General features: G+C 47.1%; 1 protein-coding gene across 2 annotated transcripts in view; it reads right to left on the bottom strand.

Moving 5' to 3' along the window:
- ZCCHC14 (zinc finger CCHC-type containing 14) overlaps window positions 1–24,586 on the bottom strand; it is an 89,276-nt gene that overhangs the window by 42,540 nt on the left and 22,150 nt on the right. For both annotated transcript variants that reach the window (XM_025370843.1, XM_025370842.1), the window contains exon 2: window positions 13,428–13,551. In XM_025370843.1, the coding sequence (XP_025226628.1) occupies window positions 13,428–13,551 (124 nt within the window). The remainder of the gene's footprint in view (window positions 1–13,427; window positions 13,552–24,586) is intronic.

Raw genomic sequence — 24,586 nt, forward strand, 5'->3', positions numbered from 1 at the left:
GCTCTGCCACCCAGGCTGGAACGCAGTGGCGTGATCTTGGTTCACTGCAACCTCTACCTCCCAGGTTCAAGCGATTCTCTTGTCTCAGCCTCCTGAGTAGCTGGGATTACAGGCACGCACCACCATGCCTGGTTAGTTTTTTTTGTATTCTTAGTAGAGATGGGGTTTTGCCATGTTGGCCAGGCTGGTCTCAAACTCCTGACCTCAGGTGATCCACCTGACCTGGCCTCCCAAAGTGCTGGGATTACAGGTGTGAGCCACTGTGCCCGGCCAGCAAACCGACATTCTCTACGGGAAGACAATTTAGTAACAAATACCACGTGAGAATTTTCACATTCAAAATACATATAACGTCATCTAAGACTCAAGAGGAAAACAGAATTCTGCCAACACACTAGGAAAAGACATTCCAGTAAAGCTCTTTTGGGGCAGAGTCTTAAAAGACATATACACATTCTTAAAGATGGGGAAGAAACAGACCTCACCCCTCCACCCACACATATTTTGGGCCGGGGGAACAGAGCAGGCAGCCTGGAGACCAGCCAGACTGCAAAGGGTCTGTGTGAAACGGCAAGGGGGTCAGGTGTTTTGTTTTTTTTTTTTTAATTTCAGGCAAAATTCACATAGAGCAAAATGCAGAGATCTGAAGTGTACAACTCAACGAGTTTGGGTAAATTCATATACCCATGTGATCACTAATCCTTGAATCAAGACGCAGTGCTTTTCAATTCTCCAAAAAGTCTCGAACATCATATAAACAGGACCATACATGGGTCCCGCTTTCATTCAACACTGTATTTTTGAGATTCCTATGCGGTTACATGTATTAGTTTTGAAAATGACTGAGTTCTCTTCCCTTGTATAAATACACCACAGTTTGTTTATCCATATTCTCCCACTCATAGACATCTGGGTTGTGTCCAGTTTGCGGCTATTATGCATAAGCTGCTATAAGCCTTCATCTACAAGTGCTGGTGTGGACATACCCTTTCATTTCTTTGGGATAAATTCCCTAGGACAAGAACTGCAGGAATATAAGATACATTCATCACTTCATAAGAAATGCCAAACTGTTTTCTTCATGGTTGTAGCATTTTATCCTCCTATCAGCTGTGGATGAAAGCTCTAGCTGCTTCTGATCCTAACATTTGCTATTTTGTCCTTCTGACTTTCATCACCCTGGTGAATAGAAATGATACTCTCCCGTGGCTTTGCTGTGTATTTCCCTGATGACTGGTGACTTGAATAATGGCATCCCTGGACAATCTGTGTATATAAGCATGAAGGTATGAGTCCTCTGGAGTTAACTGCCTTTCTTTCTTCTGTTGGTGGAAAAAACCTAATTGCATTAATATATGTGTAATCTACTGTTCGGAATGCATACCATTCTTCTATAGGAAGATAATCTTCACAATCATTAACTGCTTCCATTTCCATATACAGGTTGTATTCCTAATCCGAAAATCTGAAATCCAAAATGCTCCAAAATCTGAAATGTTTTGAATTATTCTTAATGAAAATAACTTTCATTCAAAACCTGACTTTCCACAGTCCTCTGGCATCCACTGTTGCAAACAGCAAGTCCAAGTTAGCCTGATTCTGGTTTCTTCACAGGTGAGATCTGTTTTGTTGTTCTCCTTTGAAAATGTGTAAGATTATTTCTTGATCCCTTATCAGAAACAACAATGCGTCTCGATGTGGGTGTTTTCAACTCCCCTTTCTCAGCACTCGGTCCGCCCTTTCGAGGGAAGACTCACGAGGCCGTTTTCTGCCCATGCGTACTGAATGCGCTCCTTCCTTTCATCTTCTCTTCCAGACACCCTGTGTTTCAGAGGCCGAGCTTGGCTGCCCGTCTGCGCCACTCACCTTCTCTCTACCTTGTACCTCCACGTTCAGCAATCCTCGAACACTACTGAATGTTTTGTTCTGGCGGTCATTTTTACATCCCAACAACTCTTTCTTGGTCTTCATTTTTTCTTTTATCATGGCACCCAGCTTTCACTCGACAAATGCAATATCCCCTCAACCTCCCAGAGAATGTTAACTGGAGTTTCCCTAAGTAGGATACTTATCAAAATGATCAGCCTCTGTTCTCTGAATTATCTGTGTACTTTGCAGTAGTCTGAATTCTCTGCCACAGTTCTTTACCCTTCGTCACACTGCAACCCATGTTGTGGCTGGCTTACGCTGGTGCAGACTTTCCTATCCTTGAATTCAGGGGTGTGGCCATGAGACTCGCTGTGGACATCACAAAGAGGCAGAAATGACCGTGTGCCGGCCCAAGCTCAGCCTTACCAATCCTCATGGCTCCCACGTGCCCTTGGTCACCAGTTCAAGGAGGATGAGGGACACCTGAGTCAGAGCCACCCCAGCCACTATGACCTGAACAGCATAGCCCAGCTGACAGCAGCCAGCCCATGCTGGCTCATCCGTGAGGAAGGCGCTCATCTTGGGTGCTCCTGAGCTCTGCTGGTTGGCTGTTAACACAGCTGTGGCTGACCAACACATCCCAGGCGTCTCTTAACCCTGTTGTGGTCTGTCTTTACAAGCTTCCTTACATCCTTTCTCTAGAACAAAACCTTATGAAAATAATTGGACACACTTTAACGTTCCTATCCCTAAAACTATGAAGAGAAGCAGGAAGGGATAGATGCAGGGAAGAGAGGGTGAGGGGCACGGGGCAGGGGAAAGGGCACCATGGTTCCTGGGCTCCTAGGCCCACCATCCATGATCACGAAGGAAGAGAGAGGAACACTCAGCAGCACAGGTGCAGCGACAGACCCCCACTAACTCAGCAACGCCACCAAGAGAGCAAACCGCAATCCCTTTCTCTTTAGGTCGACAGAGACCTAGAGAAAAAATCCAGTAGTTTTCTGCCAAATGTCTTTCTTTAATTTGCTTTCAAGGTATCTTTATTAAGTGGTTTAATCTACATTCTCAATAATAAGAAACCACTTCAATAATTACCAAAATTATGCTTAAAAAAATCACAGTAAAGGGAGTATTTATAGTAGAGGGGAGAGTTTAAAAAATGACCTGGGATAAGCCAGGCATGGGGCTCACACTTGTGATCCCAGCACTTTGGGAGGCCGAGGTGGGTCAATGGCTTAAGCCCAGGAGTTCAAGACCAGCCTGGCCAACATGCCAAAACCCTGTCTCTACAAAAAATATGAAAGTTAGCTGGGCATGGTGGTGTGCGCCTGTGGTCTCAGTTACTCGGGAGGCTGAGGCAGGAGGACCCCAGAGGTCGAGGCTGCAGTGAGCTGAAACACTGAGGCACTGCACTCCAGCCTGGACAACAGAGTGAGAACCTGTCTCAAAAAAAAAAAAAAAAGAAAAGAAAAGAAAAAAGAAAAGAAAAGAAAGAAAGAAAAGAAAAAAGAGAGAAAAAGAACCAGGATTGTTTTCCAGCAGACACCCCTTCTTCTAAGTTCTATACAATACAACCAAATGTCTTCACACCTGAACTAAGAGCTGTACCACAATCACACCAGATACTTCCTGCTTTAAAATTTTATTACCAAAACCCAGTTTTCACTTAAAAATTGGAAAACTGTATTCTTAAGACTAGCAGTTAAATAATAATTTTCCTAAAATATCAACTTACTTTCTCACTTTACTTGTCTATGTTAATGGGATAATTTTTAGAAGCATTACTTCTTTTAGCTGTTGTTAGAATTTGAACATTCACTATCACACTGATGAAACTGCTGCTTCTTCCCTACATCTTTTTAGGACATACCATGTTATACTTAAGAACATGATATAATTTATTTTTCTTTGGTTTTTTATTATCTAGCTACATTGTGTTAATTTCATTTGTTCTTCACAAAGAGAAACAAAAGTAGTGAAAAACTGGTAAAACATAAAGCAGACAATAGATTCTTTTTTTTTTTTTGGAGACAGGCTTTCACTCCTGTTGCCCAGACTGGAGTATAATGGCATGATCTTGGCTTATCGCAACCTCCACCTGCCAGGCTCAAGCAGTTCTCCTGCCTCAGTCTCCTGAGTAGCTGGGATTATAGGCGTGCGCCACCACGCCTGGCTACTTTTTGTATTTTTTGTAGAGAAGGGTTTTCACCATGTTGCCCAGGCTCGTGTGGAACTCCTGAGCTCAGGTAATCTGCCTGCCTCGGCCTCCCAAAGTGCATAAGCCACCGCGCCTGATAATATTTTTAAAGTAGCAAAAACAGGAAATGAACACCCTTTCCTTTTTTTTTTTTTGAGATGGAGTTTTGCTCTTGTTGCCCAAGCTGGACTGTAATGGCACGATCTCGGCTCACAGCAACCTCCACCTCCTGGGTTCAAGCGATTCTCCTGCCTTAGCCTCCCGAGTAGCTGGGGTTACAGGTGCGTGCCACCATGCCCAGCTAATTTTTTATATTTTCAGTAGAAATGGGGTTTCACCATGTTAGCCAGGCTGGTCTCAAACTCGTGACCTCAGGTGATCCGCCCACCTCGGCCTCCCAAAGTGCTAGGATTACAGGCGTGAGACACCGCGCCCAGCCTTTTTTTTTGAGATAGAATTTTGCTCTTGTTGCCCAGGCTGGAGTGCAATGGTGTGATCCTGGCTCACTACAACTGTCACCTCCCGGATTCAAGCAACTCTCCTGTCTCGGCCTCCCAAGTGGCTGATATTACAGGCGCGTGGGCTCCCACACCTGGCTAATTTTTATATTTTAAGTAGAGATGGGGTTTCACCATGTTGGTCAGGCTGGTCTCAAACTCCTGACCTCAGGTGATCCACTCAACTCGGCCTCCCGAAGTGCTGGGATTATAGGCGTGAGCCACCGCGCCCAAATTTCCATTTTTAACGATTAGTGATGTGGCACTTGAATTTGGGGGCCCTAGGAATGTCACTTACTTACATATTAAGGTAAACATTCTGCTCGGCATTAGTATGCTCTAAGCGCAGCGCCAGCCATAAGTGCTATAAAAATGAAAAGGTTCAAAGAAGTGACGCTGCGCTAGGCTTCAAGGGCAGGGTCTATTCTGGGCAGAGGGATGCTGCAGTCAGGGCCCGGGAGCAGGACAGTGCTGTTTGCCTCGGAGCGGAAGGGGAGTGTCAGAAGCTGATATGGGGAAGGAAGGTCACACAGAGGCAGCAGCTCCCTGGCTGGTGACACCACAGTGAACATGGAAAAGAAATCCTGCAGGTCCGCTGCATTCAGATGTCTTGGTTTGAAATGTGATACTTTCTAGCTCATGAGCCTGGGCAGTTATTTCACCCCTCAAAGCCGCATGTCCTCGCCTGAGCAAAAGGAATCCCGGCTCTCCCTGCACGGCGCGGGGCTGGGCAAGTGTGGGCTGAATGCAGCGTCCTTGAGCCACTGCGGACAAGCCGTAAGCAGGGGCGTGCAGTGACGCAGGGTGTACTGGACTGGTCCCTGCTAGACAGACAGTCTGAAGAGGGGCAAGGCCAAAGACAGAGGGACGCATGAAGTGACAGATAAGATGGAGGCCCAGATGATGGGGAAGAAACGGTGACAGCCTCGCAGGGCCAGAGCCACCACGTGCGAGAGAAGCTGCCTTGGACTTCCAGGTTTCTGCTCTAAGCACTCGATTGCTGGGATCAATCATAAATATTGGAACCATGTCGAGGGCATGCAGGAGCTGGCAGCTCCATGCTGGGCAGGTAACTGTGTACCCACTGGCTGCATGGGTGAAAATATTCACGTTACCAGTGGCTGACAAGGACTTGGAGTCTGCAAGTGTCTCAGCTGAACTCAGAGCTGAAAGCCACCGAGAGAGGGACAGTGGCTGCAGAACAGGCTCAGGTAAGATGGCTCAGGGAAAGCGTAAAGCAGGGTACAGAAGAGCGCTATCAGAACCACTAGCCTTTGAGGGACACGAGAAGAGGGAATTTCAAAGGAAACAGAGAGGCAAGGCGAAAGCCAGGCAAGGGTGTTCTCAGGAAACCGATTTAATGGAGCCCACCGGCTTCACAGGGATGACGTTTCACAATTTTAAAAAAACAGAAGCAGCCAAGGGAGGATGGAGTTTGGGGCGGGGCCGTCACAAATGCCAGGAAAAGGTAGTGAGCTCTGAAAGCACCTACCTTGCTTGTCAACTGAAGAGCCCCTCATGACCCTCCGTGAGAGCAGCTTCAGGGAGGTGCAGATGCTGAGGCTGGGGTGAGTGGTGCAGGTGCTGAAGTGAAAGAAACAGCGAAGCCCCATGCCTCCCGGCAGCGTGGCTGTGTGGTGACAGGGAGGAGGGCTCAGGCGGCCCAAGTGCACACGTGTGCCCACGCCCAAGTGGAGATACCTCGGGGGCCCTGAGAAAGGAGAGAAGACTGAACACAGAGGGGGATGCCAAGCACCTGTCTCCCTCAACAGAGGAGTGGACCCAGCCTGGGAGGGGAGGCGGAAGAGAGGGGCAGATTGGCGTCTGAACAAGCTGGAAATGGAGTCCTGACCTGTGACAACCTCCAGCAAAGCCACCTGCTGGAAGGAAGTGGGGACTCCTGGGGGACAGAGCCATGCTTGGGAGCGAGCGGCACTCACGCAGAGCCCAACTAAGGGCATGTGGCATGACCTGGCCCTGCTGGGCCCCAGTCATGGCAACAGCTCCTATTCCACAAATAACAAAGAAAAATCCTAGGAAAAAATGTATTTACAGAACAAAACACCCCTCTGAAGTCACTGGAGAGTAGTGAGAGCAGGCAGAACCTGGAGGAAAGCCGCAGAATACGGGAGGGTGCAGGTTTGTGCCTTTCACCCGAGGGCAGGCCCCGTCAGTGCCCCCGTCAGTGCCCGGCCCTGGGAAGAGGGGATAGGGCTGGGATGAGCGCAGCTGCCCACCAAGGAGAGCCTCCCAGACAAAGCCCAGGCTCTGCACGTGCCCACCGTACACCTGCTGCCCCAGCCACGGGTGGAGGGCCGGCTTCACACAGCTGCTGCAGTCTAAGGACTAAGGCACCTCCATCTGCTGCCCACCCCAGCAGCAGAAGCCGCGACCTTGTCCAAACAATATTCCCTGTTGCAAGAGAGAAACAACACTCTTCAGAACACGAGAAAAGCTGGAAACTATAATCACGCACAACGGCACAATCTAAAATCAGACATTCATAAAAACAGGGAAACGTGAGGAATACTTGAGAAAGTGCGATGAATGGACGCCAGCCCTAAGTGACCCCCATGCTGAAACTGGCAGACCAGGATTTGAAAGCAGCTATTATAATGATGTTCAAAGATGTAAAAACAAAAATGCTCACAATAAGTGAATGGATAGAAACTCAGCAGAGAAACAGAAATTATAAAAAAGAACCGTATAGAAATTCTAAAACTAAAAATACAGTGTCTGGTATGAAAACATCCATTAGCTTGGTGTTCCAGCAGACTGGAAATGACAGAAGGGTACAAGAGCTTGAAGATAGATAAAAAGAAAATGTCCCGTCTGAGGGACAGAGAGAAAAGAATTTGAAAAATGAACTGAGTTTCAGCTCAGATTTGTGAGGCAAGACCAAAGGTTTCTCATACATGAAAACTAGACTCTCAGATGGAGAAGAGAAGGAGAATGAGGAAGAAAGAATACTCTAATACTGACTGAAACGTTTATGTTGTAGTGAAAAGCATAAGCTCAGACACAAGCAGTTCAGTAAACAAGAAATAAAATTACACCAAGGCACATCATAGACAAACCATTCCAAACCAAAGATAAAGAGAAAATCTTCAAAGCAGCCAGAGAAAAATGGCCCATGGCATACGGCGACACAAATGCTAGAGGACTTTTCATTAGGAAAACAAGAGCCAGAATATAGCAAATTGACATTGTTAAAGTTAAAACAAAATTCTCAATGAAGAATTCCATAATTAGCCAGAATGAAGGCAAAACAAAGATATTTTCAGATAAATGAAAACTAAAATCCACTGTCAGCAGAACTGCACTGAAAGAAATGTGAAAGGAAGTTTTTCAGGCTGACGGGAAATGAGACCAGATGGAAATTCCAATTTTCAGGATAAAATGAAGAGCAGTGGAAATAGTAAATAATATGGACAATATAAAAGACTATCATCTTTTTCCTTTTACTTTCTTAAAATATATGCAAAAATCCTAGGCCTGTCTTACACGGTGCAGAGCACACATAGCTGGATTCATGGGATAAGTACACATACAGGATGGGGCAGAGCTGCACTGATGATGCCTGGTAAACGGCTGACAACTGGTGAGGACAGGGAAGCCCCTGATCTGTGTCATCTGCTGATCCACAAAGCATAAATGTCCCACCATGGTTGACGACATGCCACCATCAGCCACCAATGCAACATCAGTGGGCTTTAAAAAATCCTGGAGGCCAGGCGTGGAGGCTCACGTCTATAATCCCAGCACTGTGGGAGACCGAGGCAGGTGGATCACCTGAGGTTTCTCCAACATGGAGAAACCCACCTCTACTAAAAATACAAACTTGGCGGGGCGTGGTGGCACATGCCTGTAATCCCAGCTACTCGGAAGGCTGAGGCAGGAGAAATGCTTGAACCCGGGAGGTGGAGGTTGTGGTGAGCCGGGATCGCGCCATTGCACTGCAGCCTGGGCAACAAGAGTGAAACTCTGTCTCAAAAAAAAAAAAAAAAAAAATCTTGGAAAGTGAACAGCAGGCTCTCAGGAGATACCATGAGCTGGCCTCGGCACCCCACTGAACAACGCAGTGACAAGAGGCTTCTGTGTCACATGGAGTGGCTCAACATTAATTCAGAGTGGAGCCTGAAAAGGTAAAGATGTGTGCTGCATTCCTGTTGCTTCTCTTAACTGGGGGGTTCATAGAGGGAGCAAAGTCCTATTGTCCTACAGCTCTTATACGATGAAGAACTTTACTCTTATGTCTCTAATCACATTTTCTTTAGGGAAATTGAGAAAACAGTCACTCAAATGATTCTCTGTGCCCTAGGGCTCAAATCAGAATCCCTGGCTGAGGAATGCTACAGGCAACCAGCTTAAAAATAGTACAGATGGTCCCTGACTGAAGAAGGCTGGAGTTAATGATTTTTCAACTTTACAACAGTGCAAAAGCAACATGCATTCAGAAGAAACTGCTTTGAGTGCCCATACAACCATTCCGTTTCCACTTTCAGTACAGACTCAATAGATTACATGAGAGATTCAACACTTTAAAGTAGGTTGTGTGTCAGATAATTCTGCCCACCTGTAGGCTAATGCAAGTGTTCTGAGCACATTTAAGGTAGGCTAGGCTAGGCTAAGCCATGATGTTTAGCAGGTGTGGTATATTTGGTGCATTGCAACTTACGGTATTTTCAACTTGCAACCCCCAATGTGAGTTGAAAAGCATCTATGCAGTAAAATGAAACTGTCTAATCTAGGTGGAGGGTACTCACTGTGAAACTTCTTGAACTTTACTGTGTATTTCAAAGTCCTCATAATAAAATGTTGGATAAAGAGCCAATAAAGAAATCGAAACTATCAAGGCTTGATTCCAGCTGCACACTGGAATCCCAGCACAACCCAGGAAAGGCCATAGACTGAGGGCATTTTAGAATTTAGATTTTAGGTGAATTCTTGTCTTCTTAGAATTCATGTTCTAATTGGTTGGGATAGATTTTTTTTTTTTACCAAAAGTACAAGACTTTGGAGTTTGTATGGCATAGCAAACACAAACGCCAGGGGCGCACAATGGAAAACATTCATTTAGGTTAAAATAAAAAAAAACCCACAATTTTAAAAAAGCTGAGTTGTAACTGATAATATGGTAACTACCTATAGATATGACCCACATAAACATGGATTCTTTGGAACCTCTAATTTTTAAGAGTGCAAAGGGGTCCTAAGACCAAAAAGGTTGAGAACTACTGGTATATAAACAAGTTGAATGAAAGTATACCTCCTTCACTGTCTCACAAAAAGAAAACTTTAAAAAATTATAATTCCTCAAAGTCCAAAGTTACAGAACTTACTTTGTTGAGAGTATTAGTAAAAGCAGTTTCCATCTTAGCTTGTACATTCCGACAGCTTCCCTAGGTTTCAGTAAATCATCAACATGGGGACTGGAACGCTTGGAGAGTGCCCTGCAGTTCTCAGCCACATCCACAAGGGCAGGGGACTCAGATGCCACACACAGTGACCTGGAGCTGCAGCCAGGCACCGGGTACGGGGTTTACTAGGCTACAATCTCTACTCCTGAACTGGAAAACGTTCACAATAAATAGGTCAGGAAAAAAACGAATGATTTCACTAGTTAATGTGTACTTGTAGGCACTGCCCATATAACTGTGTGTTTTCCACTTTCAGCACAGTCCCACCTTTCTTTTCCTTTGCTATTTTCTTCAGCCAGCCACAGGGTTAAGAGCATGAGCTCTGGCTTTGAATCCCAGCTGACCTCAGGAAAAGGTCTTATCTGTGACTCAGTTCTCCCATCTGTAAAATGGGGTAAAAATCACCACATGGGATCAGTTAGAATTAAATAGGTATAATCAACCCTCACAGGGCTGTTATGAAGATGATGTAAGTCAGTATCTGTTATGTAAGTTAGTCATGTGCTTGGACTGTTGTTTCCTGAGCTTTTATATACTAAGAAATGTTTAAAGTGCCTGACCACTCTGTAAGTTAAACTGTATCACTATAAGATTTCTGAAGAAGCAGAGAAAAAACAAAACAGAAGTAGGATACAGAAAAGACAGAGAGAAAACATTATAGTAATAAAACTATACAACTTAGAGTGACTTTAAACTTTCTGAAGAGCAATAACCTGCACCCAACAGATTAAAAGGATTCACATGAAAAGTGACTAAGAAAACCAAGTTAACTCGCTTGCCAATTTCTAGACAAGAGAAACCATGACTCTCTATGACCAATGAACGCAGAATGCTGCAGATAATTAAGAGCTTCTGCTCACTGCGGTATTTTAAGCACTGTGGGGTTTGAGAATGGCCACTCGTGGCCTCAGAGCCGACCCGCCGGCCTACGCAGGCTTTGCCACAGCTCACATGAGAGTCAGCTCACCCTCTGTCTCTCTGGGCACCAAAGCATGTGGACAAGACAATGACAGATACTCGCTATTTTGAAATTATACGGAAAAAAACAAAGAATGGGGATGTCAACAATTATGTCTTGAAGAAAAAGCACTGAAGAGTCCATCCCTTAAGATTCACAGGGTGTGCAGGGCACAGGTTCCTAGGCTGGACTGCCTGGGGACAAAGGAAGCAGCACTCCACGGCAGGCCTTTCTCCTGGGATGACGTAGGGAAGGAAGAGGAGGAGCCCTTTCTACAGCGGAGGGACTCCCTGCAATTCCGATGCCAAGTGTCCACTCCAGGGTTGGAGCACTGCGGCACCTCTAGGATGAGGCTGTGGTGAAGACGCTCAACTAACAGCCACAGACTCTCCCAAGGGCAGTGGATAAGACAAAGACTGTTGTGACCTCAGAGGGTTGCTACAAGGGTCAAGTGGGGACAGGTGCCCTCGCAGGGCTGCAGTAAGGAGTTACTGTCTCCATACCATACCGTGCTCATCACATACATCAACACAGGCTGCAGCTGCCAGGGAAATAGGTCCTTCCAGAGTTAGGATCTAAATCAGAGACAGGTGGCTCTCGATGGCTTTGTCAGAACGGGACTTTAGAAACAAAGCAGTCATAAAGCCTATGGAAGGCAGGAAGCACCACGCCAGGGATGGGGACAAGGGGGAGAGCGCACGGGGCAGACGAGTGCGGCTCCGGGCCTCACGTGGTGCACCTGCTAGAAGACAAACATCTTTGTAAATAACACAGGGAGAACAGAGGCCAGGAGATATGGACACAGCCGGCCTCGGTGCCTCCAAGCCATCGGGGCTCAGGACAAGTGACCCCAGTGAAAAGCGCCACCCTTGTCTCTCTCTCCCCACTAGGGATGATTCTGCAAACCACACAAGCATTTATTTTACCGGGAATGCATTATCTGGTCCATCCAGTCCTACAAACTACCTTACTCTCCCCTCCCCAAAGCCTCCACTACCATGGCATGGTTAGCAACTTTGCAGCTGATCGTAACACTGCAGAGGCTGGCGTGCAGAGCCACAGGGGCTCAGGCCGCGCCTCACCACCCACACTGAGCTGTCCATGTGTACATTAAAGAAAAATAAAGACTCTGATAGCCAATCACATTAGCCATGTTTCAAGTGCGCAGAAGGCACGTGTGGCTGGTGACGACCAACTTGGTACAGGCAGAAAACACTCCGTCACCACAGAGAGCGCTTCAGGACAACACTGCTCTAGTGGTTAAGGCTGATTTCCACGTGGAGGGGGGAGGAGGGTGTAAAACTTATTCCTCCCACCCTTTTTTTTTTTTTTTTGAGATGGAATCTCACTCTACCACCCAGACTGGAGTGCAGTGGCATGATCTCGGCTCACTGCAACCTCCCGCCTTCCAGGTTCAAGCGATTCTCCCGCCTCAGCCTCCTGAGTAGCTGGGATTACAGGCAGGCGCCACCACACTCAGTTAATTCTCCTGCCTCAGCCTCCCAAGCAGCTGGGATTACAGGTGTGCACCACCAGGCCTGGCTAATTTTTTCTTTTTCTTTTTTTTTTTTTTTTTAGACGGAGTCTCGCTCTGTCGCCCAGGCTGGAGTGCAGTGGCCGGATCTCAGCTCACTGCAAGCTCCGCCTCCCGGGTTCACGCCATTCTCCGGCCTCAGCCTCCCAAGTAGCTGGGACTACAGGCGCCCGCCACCTCGCCCGGCTAGTTTTTTGTATTTTTAGTAGAGACGGGGTTTCACCATGTTAGCCAGGATGGTCTCGATCTCCTGACCTCGTGATCCGCCCGCCTCGGCCTCCCAAAGTGCTGGGATGACAGGCTTGAGCCACCGCGCCCGGCCAATTTTTTCTTGAGATGGAGTTTTGCTCTTGTTGCCCAGGCTGGAGTGCAATGGCGTGATCTCAGCTTACCATGACCTCCACCTCCCGGATTCAAGCAATTCGCCTGTCTCAGATTCCCGAGTAGCTGGGATTACAGGCATGTGCCACCATGCCCGGCTAATTTTTTATTTTTAGTAGAGATGGGGTTTCTTCCTGTTGGTCAGGCTGGTCTCAAACTCCCAACTTCAGGTGATCAGCCTGCCTTGGTTTCCCAAAGTGCTGGGATTACAGGCGTGAGTCACCGTGCCCAGCTTAATTTTTGTATTTTTAGTAGAGACGGGGTTTTACCATGTTGCCCAGGCAGGTCTCGAACTCCTGACCTCAAGTGATCTGCCCGCCTCAGCCTCCCAAAGTGCTGGGATTACAGGCATGAGATACCACGTCTGGACTTCTCCTTAATAAACATCAATATTTGAGATTTTTAAGACAAAGTATATTCATGTATTACTTATAGAATTTAGAAAAATACACATAAGATTAGCATTTATGAAAGATCTGAAAGCATTTAACAATGCCCTCACGGGGATCTGGCGTGTGCCCATCCTCCATCCGTCAGACGTCCTCCTAAAGCCCTCACGTGCACTCACCTTTGCTGTGTTTTCCTAAGGGCCTCTTGGGCAGCGACTCCTCCGTGGAATGTGCTGATGTGTGCAGGGCATTCTCCAAACTATTACTGACACTGCTGACAGGAGCCTCGGTTCTTGGAGTGATCTGAAGGAACAGAAACAGAATCATCTTATTTTCTCCCACGGAGTTACTAAGGGGACAATTTTATTTGTTAATTAAGTCTTTCATAATTACCTTGGTTTCCATTTTTCTACAAAACACATATTACTATAATAATAAGCTTTCTCCAAGAAAGATGAAAATTTCACCTACTACTCTCCACTGAAAATGCAAAAGAGCTCAGATAACTTGAGCCAAACATGGGAGCTTACGTCTTGTGGCTGGGGTTCATCAGGGTGCACAGAAACTATGGTAGCCAAAGAGGCCAGGTGTGGTGGCTCACACTTGTAATCCCAGCATTTTGGGAGGCTGAGGCGGGTGGATCTCTTGAGCCCAGGAGTTCAAGACCAGCCTGGCCAACATGGTGAAACCCCACTTCTACTAAACATACAAAAATTAGCTGGGCGTGGTGGCAACTGCCTGTAGTCCCAGCTACCTGGGAGGCTGACGTGGGAGGATCACTTGAACCCAGGAGACAGGGGTTGCAGTGAGCCAAGATGGTGACACTACACTCCAGCCTGGGCAAAAGAGTAAGACTCCATCTCCAAGAAAAAAGAAGAAAAAAAAAAAAAGAAACTATGTTAGCCAAGGTGATGTGAAATATATATTTTTATTTGTGGCAAACTTTTATTTTCACATTTCTTCAAATCAAATAGTTCCCTATCAAATGAATTAAACAGCAGGACTTAACATTCTCCTCCTATAAATCTTAAATCATAAAATGCTCTAAAAACAACAGCAAAGAACAGAATACAACTGGGTCTATTTGGGGTACAGTTTGAAAAAGCATATCCTAAAATTACATCCCAATTCCATTTCTAGGAATTCATCATACAACGTACTCACACGTGAGAAAAAGACCTGACAGGGTGTGCCCACTGCAGGAGTGTCTGTGATAGGGAAAGAGGGGCACACCCTCAGTCCCCATCGACAGAGACCTGCTAAGCAGACAGTGTACCTGCAGATGACGGCCGCCCCCGAGCTGTGGGTGGGGGAGGCCCTCCTGACCACCAGCGCTCCCAACACACACCAAGCACAGAAACAAGCTAAGGGCCAGCCAGGCTCATCCCACCCCTCCTGCTTCCTGGGTTCAGTGATGGTGTGAATGTGGAATAAGCTGGAAGGGGCCCAGAGGGGCGAGAGGAGGAGGGTAGCAGTAATTTTCATTCTCCCCTCCATCAATATTTTAAAATTTCACAGCCAAAACACATTTATAACTTATAGGATTTAGAAGAATAAAAATGGCCAATGCTGTAACTTCTGTATGGTCTCAATGTATTTCAAAATTTCAGACGATATAAGAGAGAGGCGTAAGATCTTAAAGTTCATCAAAAGAGCTGATAAGCAATGCTGCATTCACAGTATGGGAAAGTGCACGGCACAAGCAACCTGGAAGATGGCCTGACCTCTCCAGCCTCTGCTTGTTCTTTCATCTCATACCTGGACGGTAGGTGGCAGTTGACCAAGACATCCCCTAAGTTCACTGGCAAGCACAGATCCCAGCACTCTCTCTGCAAAGGGCTGGCCAGGTAGGCGTGGCCTCGACCTCAGACAGGATGAAAGTGGAGGCAGAGGCTGGAGTTGGGAGGAAAGGGTGGAGACTGCCGCCACTCCTGCAGGACCAGCACCTGCTGTATCCCACAGACAGTGAGCTACACGGGCCACACCCAAGTCCACAGTGAGATCCTCTGCTCCCAGCTCTGTCAAAGCCCCTGCCCCCCAGCAGGAAGCCCTCCTGGGCTGTTCATGCAGGGAGAGGGACTAACAGATCCCACGCGGCTCAACAGATGCCTTCCAAGAAAAGCAACTCGTCACAGGGCTACATAATTGGGAAGTTTATATAACTCGAGAAAATAAGGCCGGGTGCAGCGGCTCATGGCTGTAATCCCAGCACTTTGGGAGGCTGAGGCAGGAGGACTGCTTGAAGCTAGGAGTTTTGACACTGGCCTGGGTAACATAGCGAGACCCTGTCTCTATTTAAATTTTTTAAAAAGTAAAAAAAAAAAAAAAAAAGTCCTAGCCATGCAGTAACTCCTCCAGAAAGTCAATTCTTTGGATAACATTACTAACATGTTATCAAGAAAACTAAATTTTGTGAATTACTTATATTTGTAATTTAAATTGGGTGATTTCTTTCTGATTTAACAAAGTCTCTTTCATTATTCAATGGTTAGAGATCCCAGAAATGAACTCCTTTCCCATTAAACAAGATAAAAGAACAATACAAGTACGATGCAAACCTTACACAAAGAGATTTTTAGTTCCAAACAGTAAATATTACTTTGCAAGACAACTCAGGAAGTTAACATGTTAACTGTAAAAGAAACACAGCCAAGGCTGGGCGCGGGGGCTCACGCCTGTAATCCCAGCACTTTGGGAGGCCGAGGTGGGTGGATCATGAGGTCAGGAGATCGAGACCAACCTAGCTAACACGGTGAAACCCTGTCTCTACCAAAAATACAAAAAATTAGCTGGGCGTGGTGGAGGGCGCCTGTAGTCCCAGCTACTCAGGAGGCTGAGGCAGGAGAACGGTGTGAACCTGGAACATGGAGCTTGCAGTGAGCCGAGATCGCACCACCGCACTCCAGCCTGGGTGACACAGTGAGACAAGAAGGAAAGGAAGGAAAGGAAGGAAGGAAGGAGGGAGGGAGGGAGGAAGGAAGGAAGGAAGGAAGGAAAAGGAAAGGAAGGAAACAAACACACAGCCGAGACCAGGTTTAGTAGCTCACGCCTGTAATCCCACCACTTTGGGAGGCCAAGGCAGGCGGATCACCTGAGGTCAGGAGTTTGAGACCAGCCTGACCAACATGGTGAAACCCATCTCTACTAAAAATACAAAACTAGCCAGGCGTGGTGGTGCACGCCTGTAATCTCAGCTACTGGGGAGGCTGAAGCAGGAGAATCACTTGAACCCAGGAGCTGGAGGTTGCAGTGAGCCAAGATTGCGCCATTGCACTCCAGCCTGGGCAACAAGAGTGAAACTCTGTCTCAAAAAAAAGAAAAACGAAAAAGAAACATAGCCAGGTGCAGTGATTCACACCTGTTTACCTCCAGCACTTTGGGAGGCCAATGCAGGAGGATCACTTGAGGCCACGAATTCAAGGTCAGCCTAGGCAACATATTGAGACTCCATTTCTACAAAAACACAAAAATTAGCTGGGAGTCATGGCGTGTACCTGCAAGTCCCAGTTACTTGGGAGGCTCAGGTAGGAGAATCGCTTGAGCCCAGGAGTTTGAAGCTGCAGTGAGGTATGATCATACCACTGCACTCCAGCCTGGGTGACAGTGAGACCCTATCTCAACAAAAACAAAAGAAATATAACCACAGCAGAGTCCATTCAGTTTGGCCTGATGCCTGATGCATGAACCTCCACATTCTTTTAGCTACTTTGATATACATTCTAAGTCCTGGTTCTAAGAAGGCAAAGAGAGCTGCCTTTTCTCTTTTTTAAGAGACGGAGTCTTGGCTGGGCACAGTGGCTCATGCCTGTAATCCCAGCACTTTGAGAGGCCGAGGCGGGTGGATCACCTGAGGTCAGGAGTTAGAGACCAGCCTGGCCAACATGGTGAATGAAACCTCGTCTCCACTAAAAATACAAAAATTAGCCGGGCGTGGTGGCGGGTGCCTGTAATTCCAGCTATTTGGGAGGCTGAAGCAGGAGAACTGCTTGAACCCAGGAGGTGGAGGATGCAGTGAGCTGAGATCATGCCACTGCACTCCAGCCTGGGTGACAGAGCAAGACTCCATCTAAGGAGGGAAAAAAAAAAAAAAAAAAGAGTCTCTTCTGTCACTCAGGCTGGAATGCAGTGGCACAATCGTAACTCACTGTAGCCTCGACCTGCTGGGCTCAAGTGATCCTTCCACCTCAGCCTCCTGAGTAACTGGGACCACAGGTGCACACCACCACGCATAGCTGCTGAGAGTGAGCTGTCTTGACAACCAGCATCAGCAGTTCCAACTTTGCTGGTAGTGGCGAACCTCCCTGCCCCCAAAAGAAAACACATGTGATCAGTGCATTCTCGCACACACACACCGCCTGCCCACCCTAAAACACTCCAAACAGCCACAAAGGAAAGCCAGCCTCCCGACTCTCAACCTGCTGGGGGAGGAAGGGGAGAGGAGGGCTGAGCAGGGGAGAACATAGCCTTGGAGAGGAGGAGAGCGGTACTGATTAGTGCTTCTCAGCCTGGATGGCATACTGGAACACCAAAGCCCTGAGAAGACCACGTCCCACACTCCCCACCAAAATCAGAGTTTCTGGAAATGGGGCTTCTTTTGTTTTGTGCCTGAAGCTTCTCTGGTGATTCTAATTTGCGGCCAGGCTGAGAACCAACCATGACCCCAAGTCCAGGTTTTCTACTGCACCCATCATCCGGTCCATTCCCGGCAAGGACAAAGAGGAGACCCAGAGAAAACAGGAAGTCCTTTCCCCACACAGACAGGAAGAGCTAAAGGCTGTAGGTCCGTCTGCCACAACCACAAGTGGAAGGGGAAAGCCCGTGAGCCACCCTAGCAAAACACACGCACTGCATCTGACATCGAGACAGGAAGGAAAACTCCTTAGAATGGCAACTGCTGGAAAAGAAAGACCTGTTTTCCTCCGTATATTTCCCCAAGGCATTTCTTCTTAGTTTTCCAAATGTTCACTTTTTCCAACCAAGCCTTTATCATAACTTTGCTCCTTTGTTTACATTGAAAGCTGTCTTCAGTTGTGTTTCCCAGAAATGCTGTTTTGGGGTTATTTTTGGTGAAGTCAGTTTGCTCCACGTGACCTATGTTCGACTCAAATGCTCCCTGACTCAGGCTCACCCACAGGACTCGTCATCTGGCCTGATGTGCACGAGAGGGAAGACTGACCAGCTCCAAATGCTGCCTTCTGCTACTGCTAGGAAGGCAATGGGAAGCTGCTCTCTTCCTCTCCACGGCCAGCCTCTTTCCACGACCCACAAAGACCCTCTGCCGGGCCCCTGCAACCTGGCGTCCAGTCCTCCCCCAGCTCTTCACTCCATGCACTGCTGTCCTGGGCACAGCCGTCACATCCGCCTGGGGCCCTCGCTCTGGCTGTCCCCTCTGCCTGGAAGCGCCCCCTGTGCCTTCCCATCTATACTCAAATGTCCTTCTCAGCAAGACTTCTCGATGCTCGGCAAGGCAGCTGTGTTTTTGGTCTGCTTTGTTCACTGCTGTTCCTTTGCACTTCGAACTGGGCCTGGCATGAAGCAGGCCCTTAATAAGGATCTGTAAAATACATCACGATATCACCAAATTTTAATGAAATTCAGAATCAAACAAATTGAAAAGCACTTCTATTTCAAAGAAAAATTTCTGCAATCTACATTATGTAACAGACAATCAGAGTGTTCCACCAGATCTACAAAGCGCTAACCCAGGAATGAAATACGACTCTGAAGCAAGCTACTGGTAGTCACGGGGCACACCCGCCTCTGTGGCTCTTCCAGGAAAGCTGAGGCTCCACACTGGCCGCACATCTAGGGGCACCTGGACTCGGGCAGCCCGCCCCTGGCTCTTATGCAATTAACCTTCTTATTCTTACAGTTTAGAGACGCCTCTGCTTCCAAACTTTAATGTGCAAAATGCCTCCGGATCTGGTTGAAACACAGGTTTGATTTATAAGGTCCAGGGTGGGCTTGAGAATCTTGCATTTCTAATTAGCTCCCAAATGACAATGATGCTGCATGAGTATTTCAAGATAAATCGTCGCCATGATCAAAACAGTCAAAGGCTCGACGGCCTCCTCTTATTTTTTTAATTAAAAAAAAATAAACAGAGCCAGGGTCTCACTATGTTACCCAGGCTGATCTCAAACTCCTGGGCTCAAGCCATCCTCCCACCTTGGCTGGGATTACAGGCGTGAGCCACCGAGCCCAGCCTCTGCAACCTCCCTTTAGATGGGATGGAAACGGGAATCCCTGCACTGCGCAATTAGACCAGAGGGACTCAAAGGCCCTTCCAGGCAAGGGTGAGAAGCCACAACTGCAGATGGCGTGAAGAGCTGACGGTGGCTGCTGGTCGTGACCCCTGCTAACTACCCCCACCCCAGGTATTTACGTTTTTTTTTAAAAAAAAGGTTTTTCCTCAGTTCATGCCACCTGACAGAAAAAGGAAATGTAGCACCACACAGGCTTCTTTAAAGCTCTGTGCTTACAACTCACTTTCATGTTTATGAACCAGACCATAACTTTTAGAGGAGAATTAATTTCTAAAAATCTATTTCCTGAAAGCTCCTCCAAAGGCATCCAAATGGGACGTGCTGACGCAGCCAGATGAAAGCAGAGCACCCCCAACACTGACGGCAGCCTGGGTCTCCCGAAGGCTCGCTGCACCCCACTGGTGGGCATTTGAAAACTGCTCAGAAAAATGGCAGTGAGCTTCTAGAGCAGGGTTTTAACCTTCTCTTTGTGCCCACGACCTCTCTGGCAGTTTGATGACACCTACTGAACCCTTCTAAGAAACATATTTTAAATGCATAAAATACACAGGACTGCAAACAAAGTCAATTATATTGAAAACCGTCATCTAAGTATTAGGGGACGAATGGGCTTCTCGAACAAAGTAGGTGGGTCTCAGGTCACTTCACAGGAGTGCTAAGCATAAAGGAGACTTTAAGACGCTTTCTACAACTGTGAAATCAAAGTATCTGTGACTCCATCTGTGACCAAGTCACAGGTACTGTTCGTATGACTGTGGATTCCTGCCTGGTTCCATAAAGGCAGGGAATGCTCAATTCCCAGTTAGAGGCTGGAGAAACTGAAGTTGTGATGGCTTCCACTCTTCACGGCTAGGACTTCCTACTGGGACAGTCACATCTAACCGTGCCCACCAGAGGGGCAGCCCCCCACTGCCCTCCTCATCTTGTTTCTTCACAAATACGAAGGACCTGAACAGTATTCACATAAGCATGCCACATAAAAACAAGCCCTGGAAAACCCTCGCAGTCACTTTGGAGGTCAGGTGCTTTTCATGAAAAAAAAAAAAAAAAAAGTGTGTGTTTTTTACTAAAGAGACAAGGTCTCGCTCTGTTGCCCAATATAACCTCTAACTCTTGGCATCAAAAGTGGTCTTCCAGCTGGGCGCGGTGGCTCACGCCTGTAATCCCAGCACTTTGGGAGGCCGAGGCGGGCGGATCATGAGGTCCGGAGATGGAAACCATCCTGGCTAACACAGTGAAACCCCATCTCTACTAAAAATATTTTTTAAAATTAGCTGGGCGTGGTGGCGGGCGCCTGTAAGTCCCAGCAACTCAGGAGGCTGAGGCGGGAGAATGGTGTGAACCCTGGAGGTGGAGCTGGCAGTGAACCGAGATTGCGCCACTGCACTCCAGCCTGGTGGTCCTCCACCAGATCAGACCTGTTGATAGATGAAAACTGTCTGCTTTCTCCTCTGGTGGGAGAAGACGCTTCATTCTTTTTGGAAGGAAACCTGAATGAGGACTGCAAGCCTGTCATTTTACCGGACACTAAACCCAAAATTAAGGATAATGGAGATCTGGTTTTGTCAAGCCCCAATAATGTAACACTGCCCCAAGTGAAAACAGAAAAGGAAGATTTCATCGAACTCTGCACCTCTGGGTAATTAGGCAAGAGAAACTGGGCACAGTTTACTGTCAGGCAAGCTTTCCTGGAGCAAATATAATCGGTAATAAAATGTCTGCCATTTCTGTTCATGGTGTGAGTACCTCTAGAGGACAGATGTACCACTATGACGTGAATACAGCATCCCTTTCTCAACAGGAGGATCAGAAGCCTATTTTTAATGTTATCCCACCAATTCCCATTGGTTCTGAAAATTGGAATAGGTGCCAAGGAACTGGAGATGACAACCTGACTTCCTTGGGGACTCTGAACTTCCCTGGTTGAACGGTTTTTGTTTCTTTTTGTTTTTGTTTTTTTGAGACAGAGTCTCGCTCTGTCGCCCAGGCTGGAGTGCAGTGGTGTGATCTCGGCTCACCTCAACCTCTGCCTCCCGGGTTCAAGTGATTCTCCTGCCTCAGCCTCCAGAGTAGCTGGGACTACAGGTGCCCGCCATCACGCCCGGCTAATTTTTTGTATTTTTCGTAGAGACGGGGTTTCACCGTGTTAGCCAGGATGGTTTCGATCTCCTGACCTCGTGATCCGCCCGACTCGGCTTCTCAAAGTGCTGGGATTTCAGGTGTGAGCCGCCGTGCCCGGCTGAACAGTTTTTTCTAATGGCTATTCAAGGTAAGATAAGTGTTTTTCTGTTTCTTAAGAATGGTACATTTAAATAGATTAATATATGTAAATCTTCATTTATTTGTATGTGTTCTCTAAAGATCCATGTGCTTTTTTATATGAGTAAGTTTAAGTGGCCTTTTGAAAATAGGAAGGGTAGACAAACGGTCTACCCAGATTTTTTCCTTAAATAGTGGTATTCAGTACAACATTGGCCAATGGTAAGGATTTTAACATTTTTAAAATAATATTGCTCATTATTTAATAGATATCTTAAGGAAAAATTATATAAATTCAGGAGACTATCATGTCTCATAATATCATATTATGTTGTGCATGTTCACCCAGCTGTTTTAGAATATGTTCTTATATTACAATAAATGATACCCTTAATTACATAGTCAAAAAAAAAAAAAAAAAAACCACAAGTGGTCCTCCACCTCACCCTCCAGAGAAGCTGGAGGTGCATGCCACTATGCCAGGCTTAACCTACAAACAGCTCCTTATCATCTACTGCCTCAGGTTCAAACCCCTTCCCCCGTTTTTTAGGACACTGCTAGATGTTTTTCCTAACTTAACTTTTAAAGTCTTATTACTTCCTAACCTAGGGGTTCTCAACTGGGGGCAATTTTTGTCCCCAGGGGACATTTGGCCACGTCTGAAAACATTTTCTGTGAACTGGGGTGGGGATCCTCATGGCATGCAGCCAGTGGAGACCAGTGACGCTGTTAAAAACATCCTGCAGCGCCCAGGACAGCTCCAGAGCAAGGAAGTACCTGGCCCCGGGCCTCAGGAGTGCCAAGGCTGAGAGGCCCTCCCTGATAGAGTTTATTTTCCCTAATACTGAGTACTGCGTCTGTATGTGGAATACCCGGGAGCTGGCAAACCAGGTAGGCTGAGAAAGCCAGGTCTAGACATGTTTGAAAAGAATACGGTCAGTTTAAAAAGCCAGGTGTCAATGGAATGCCTAAGATGTCAAGACACATTGTGAGAGACCATGAAGAATAAAAGAACAAAAAGTACTAGTGTTTTTGTCTGTCTGTTTTTTGGAGACATGGTCTATGCTGCCCAGGCTGGTCTCAAACTGCCCGGCTCAAGTCATCCTCCTGCCTTAGCCTCCTGAGCAGCTGGGACTACAGGTATGAGACAATGTACCTGGCTATAACCACCTTTTGTACAGTTCTTCCCAAGTATCCATTATGCAGGCATGTGCGACCATCCATCTGATCCCTGCAGTAAGCGTGATGTACACAGATCAAATAATCTCCAAGTTAAAAACAAGAAAAACTCAACGTCAGTCCCTAAATGCCTTCCCCAAGGTCATCTGGCCAGTAGGGAGCAAAATCAAGTGCAGACTTGAGGTCCTGTAACTACAGAGGTCTGTGATTTGTGCAGATTAAATCCAAGGAGGCGAGCGGAGCACAGCGGTCAGGAGACATCTTTGGCGGCCACAGTGCTGGGTCCACAAGGGGCAGCCCCTGTTTCCTCCACTATGGGATGGAAATAATGGCACCTACCTAAGGCTTTTGTGAGAATTAAGTAAAATGCATTTCTAGTACTTAGTGAACTGGAAAAATGTTAGCATGAAAAATGTTAGTTGCTATTATCGTGGTGCTCGTGGTGTAGCTGGAGGGCAATTAAATTGCTTCAGTGCTGTGACAGAGACTCGGAGCTCTGGGAGGATCCAGGAGGGGCACTGGGAACTGGGCCTCCCAGAAGGCAGGGTTCCCTGTGTCTGCAGCATCTACTGCACCCCTGCGGGCAGCACACCCCTAGAAGCACCGAGGATGAGGACAGAGCCACCCACAGCCACCCCAGCTCCGTGTTCCCTGCACTGGGGGGCCAGGGCCTGTCTTCTCAAGTAGAGACTCTACCATGACATGTGTTCGTCTGTTCTAAAACCAGTGCACTTGCCAGGCACAGTGGCTCATGCCTGCAATCCCAGCACTTTGAGGGGCTAAGGCAGGAGGATCGCTTGAGCCCAGTAGTTCAAAACCAGCCTGGGGTCAGGAGCGAGGGCTCACACCTGTAATTGCAGCACTTCAGGAGGCTTAGGCAGGTGGAACTCCTGAGGTCAGGAGTTCAAGACCAGCCTGGGCAACATAGTGAGACCACATCTCTACCAAAATTTAGAAATTACCTGGGCATGGTGGTGTGTGCCTGTACCTAGCTACTCAGGAGGCTGAGGTGGGGGGATCACTTCAACCTGGGAAGTTGAGGCTGCAATGAGCAATGATTGCATCACTGCACTCCAACCTGGGCAACAGCATGAGAAGCCACCTCAAAAAAATAAATAAATAATGAAAACAAGTGCATGACAGCTTGAGTAATTATTTAATTACTTGGACTACAGTTAAAATGTTCTCAGGAGTCATATGCTCATAGAGCTGCAGGTGGGTGGCCTCGTCCTCGGCCGAGTGTAAACTGGGGCCACTGTCTGGACAGCAACAAGGTAGGATGTGATGAACTTTCTTTTCCATCTGTATGTAGCTTTTCACCCACTAATCCCACTGGGAGGAGTCTGCTCTTAGTCAGTCAATGAGCGACACAGTCAAAGGTTTGTGTGTAAGGAGATTTATCTCAGCTTGAGCAAAAAGAAGAACAAACAACATAAACATCCCAGCAACAGATTACTACTAAAATAGGTCACTAAATGTGTATGTCCAGATGACTGAATATTATGCAGTCTTAAAAGGCATGCAGGATGCTCACAGATAATGTAAAAACGGGCAGAACGTACGTCAGTTGTTCAGGCACTGAGAAAATACAAACGTACACCGAAATATTAATAGCATTTATCTCCGGATAACTT

This window comes from Theropithecus gelada, chromosome 20 (genome assembly GCF_003255815.1).
Source record: "Theropithecus gelada isolate Dixy chromosome 20, Tgel_1.0, whole genome shotgun sequence".
Taxonomy (NCBI): Eukaryota; Metazoa; Chordata; class Mammalia; order Primates; family Cercopithecidae; genus Theropithecus; species Theropithecus gelada.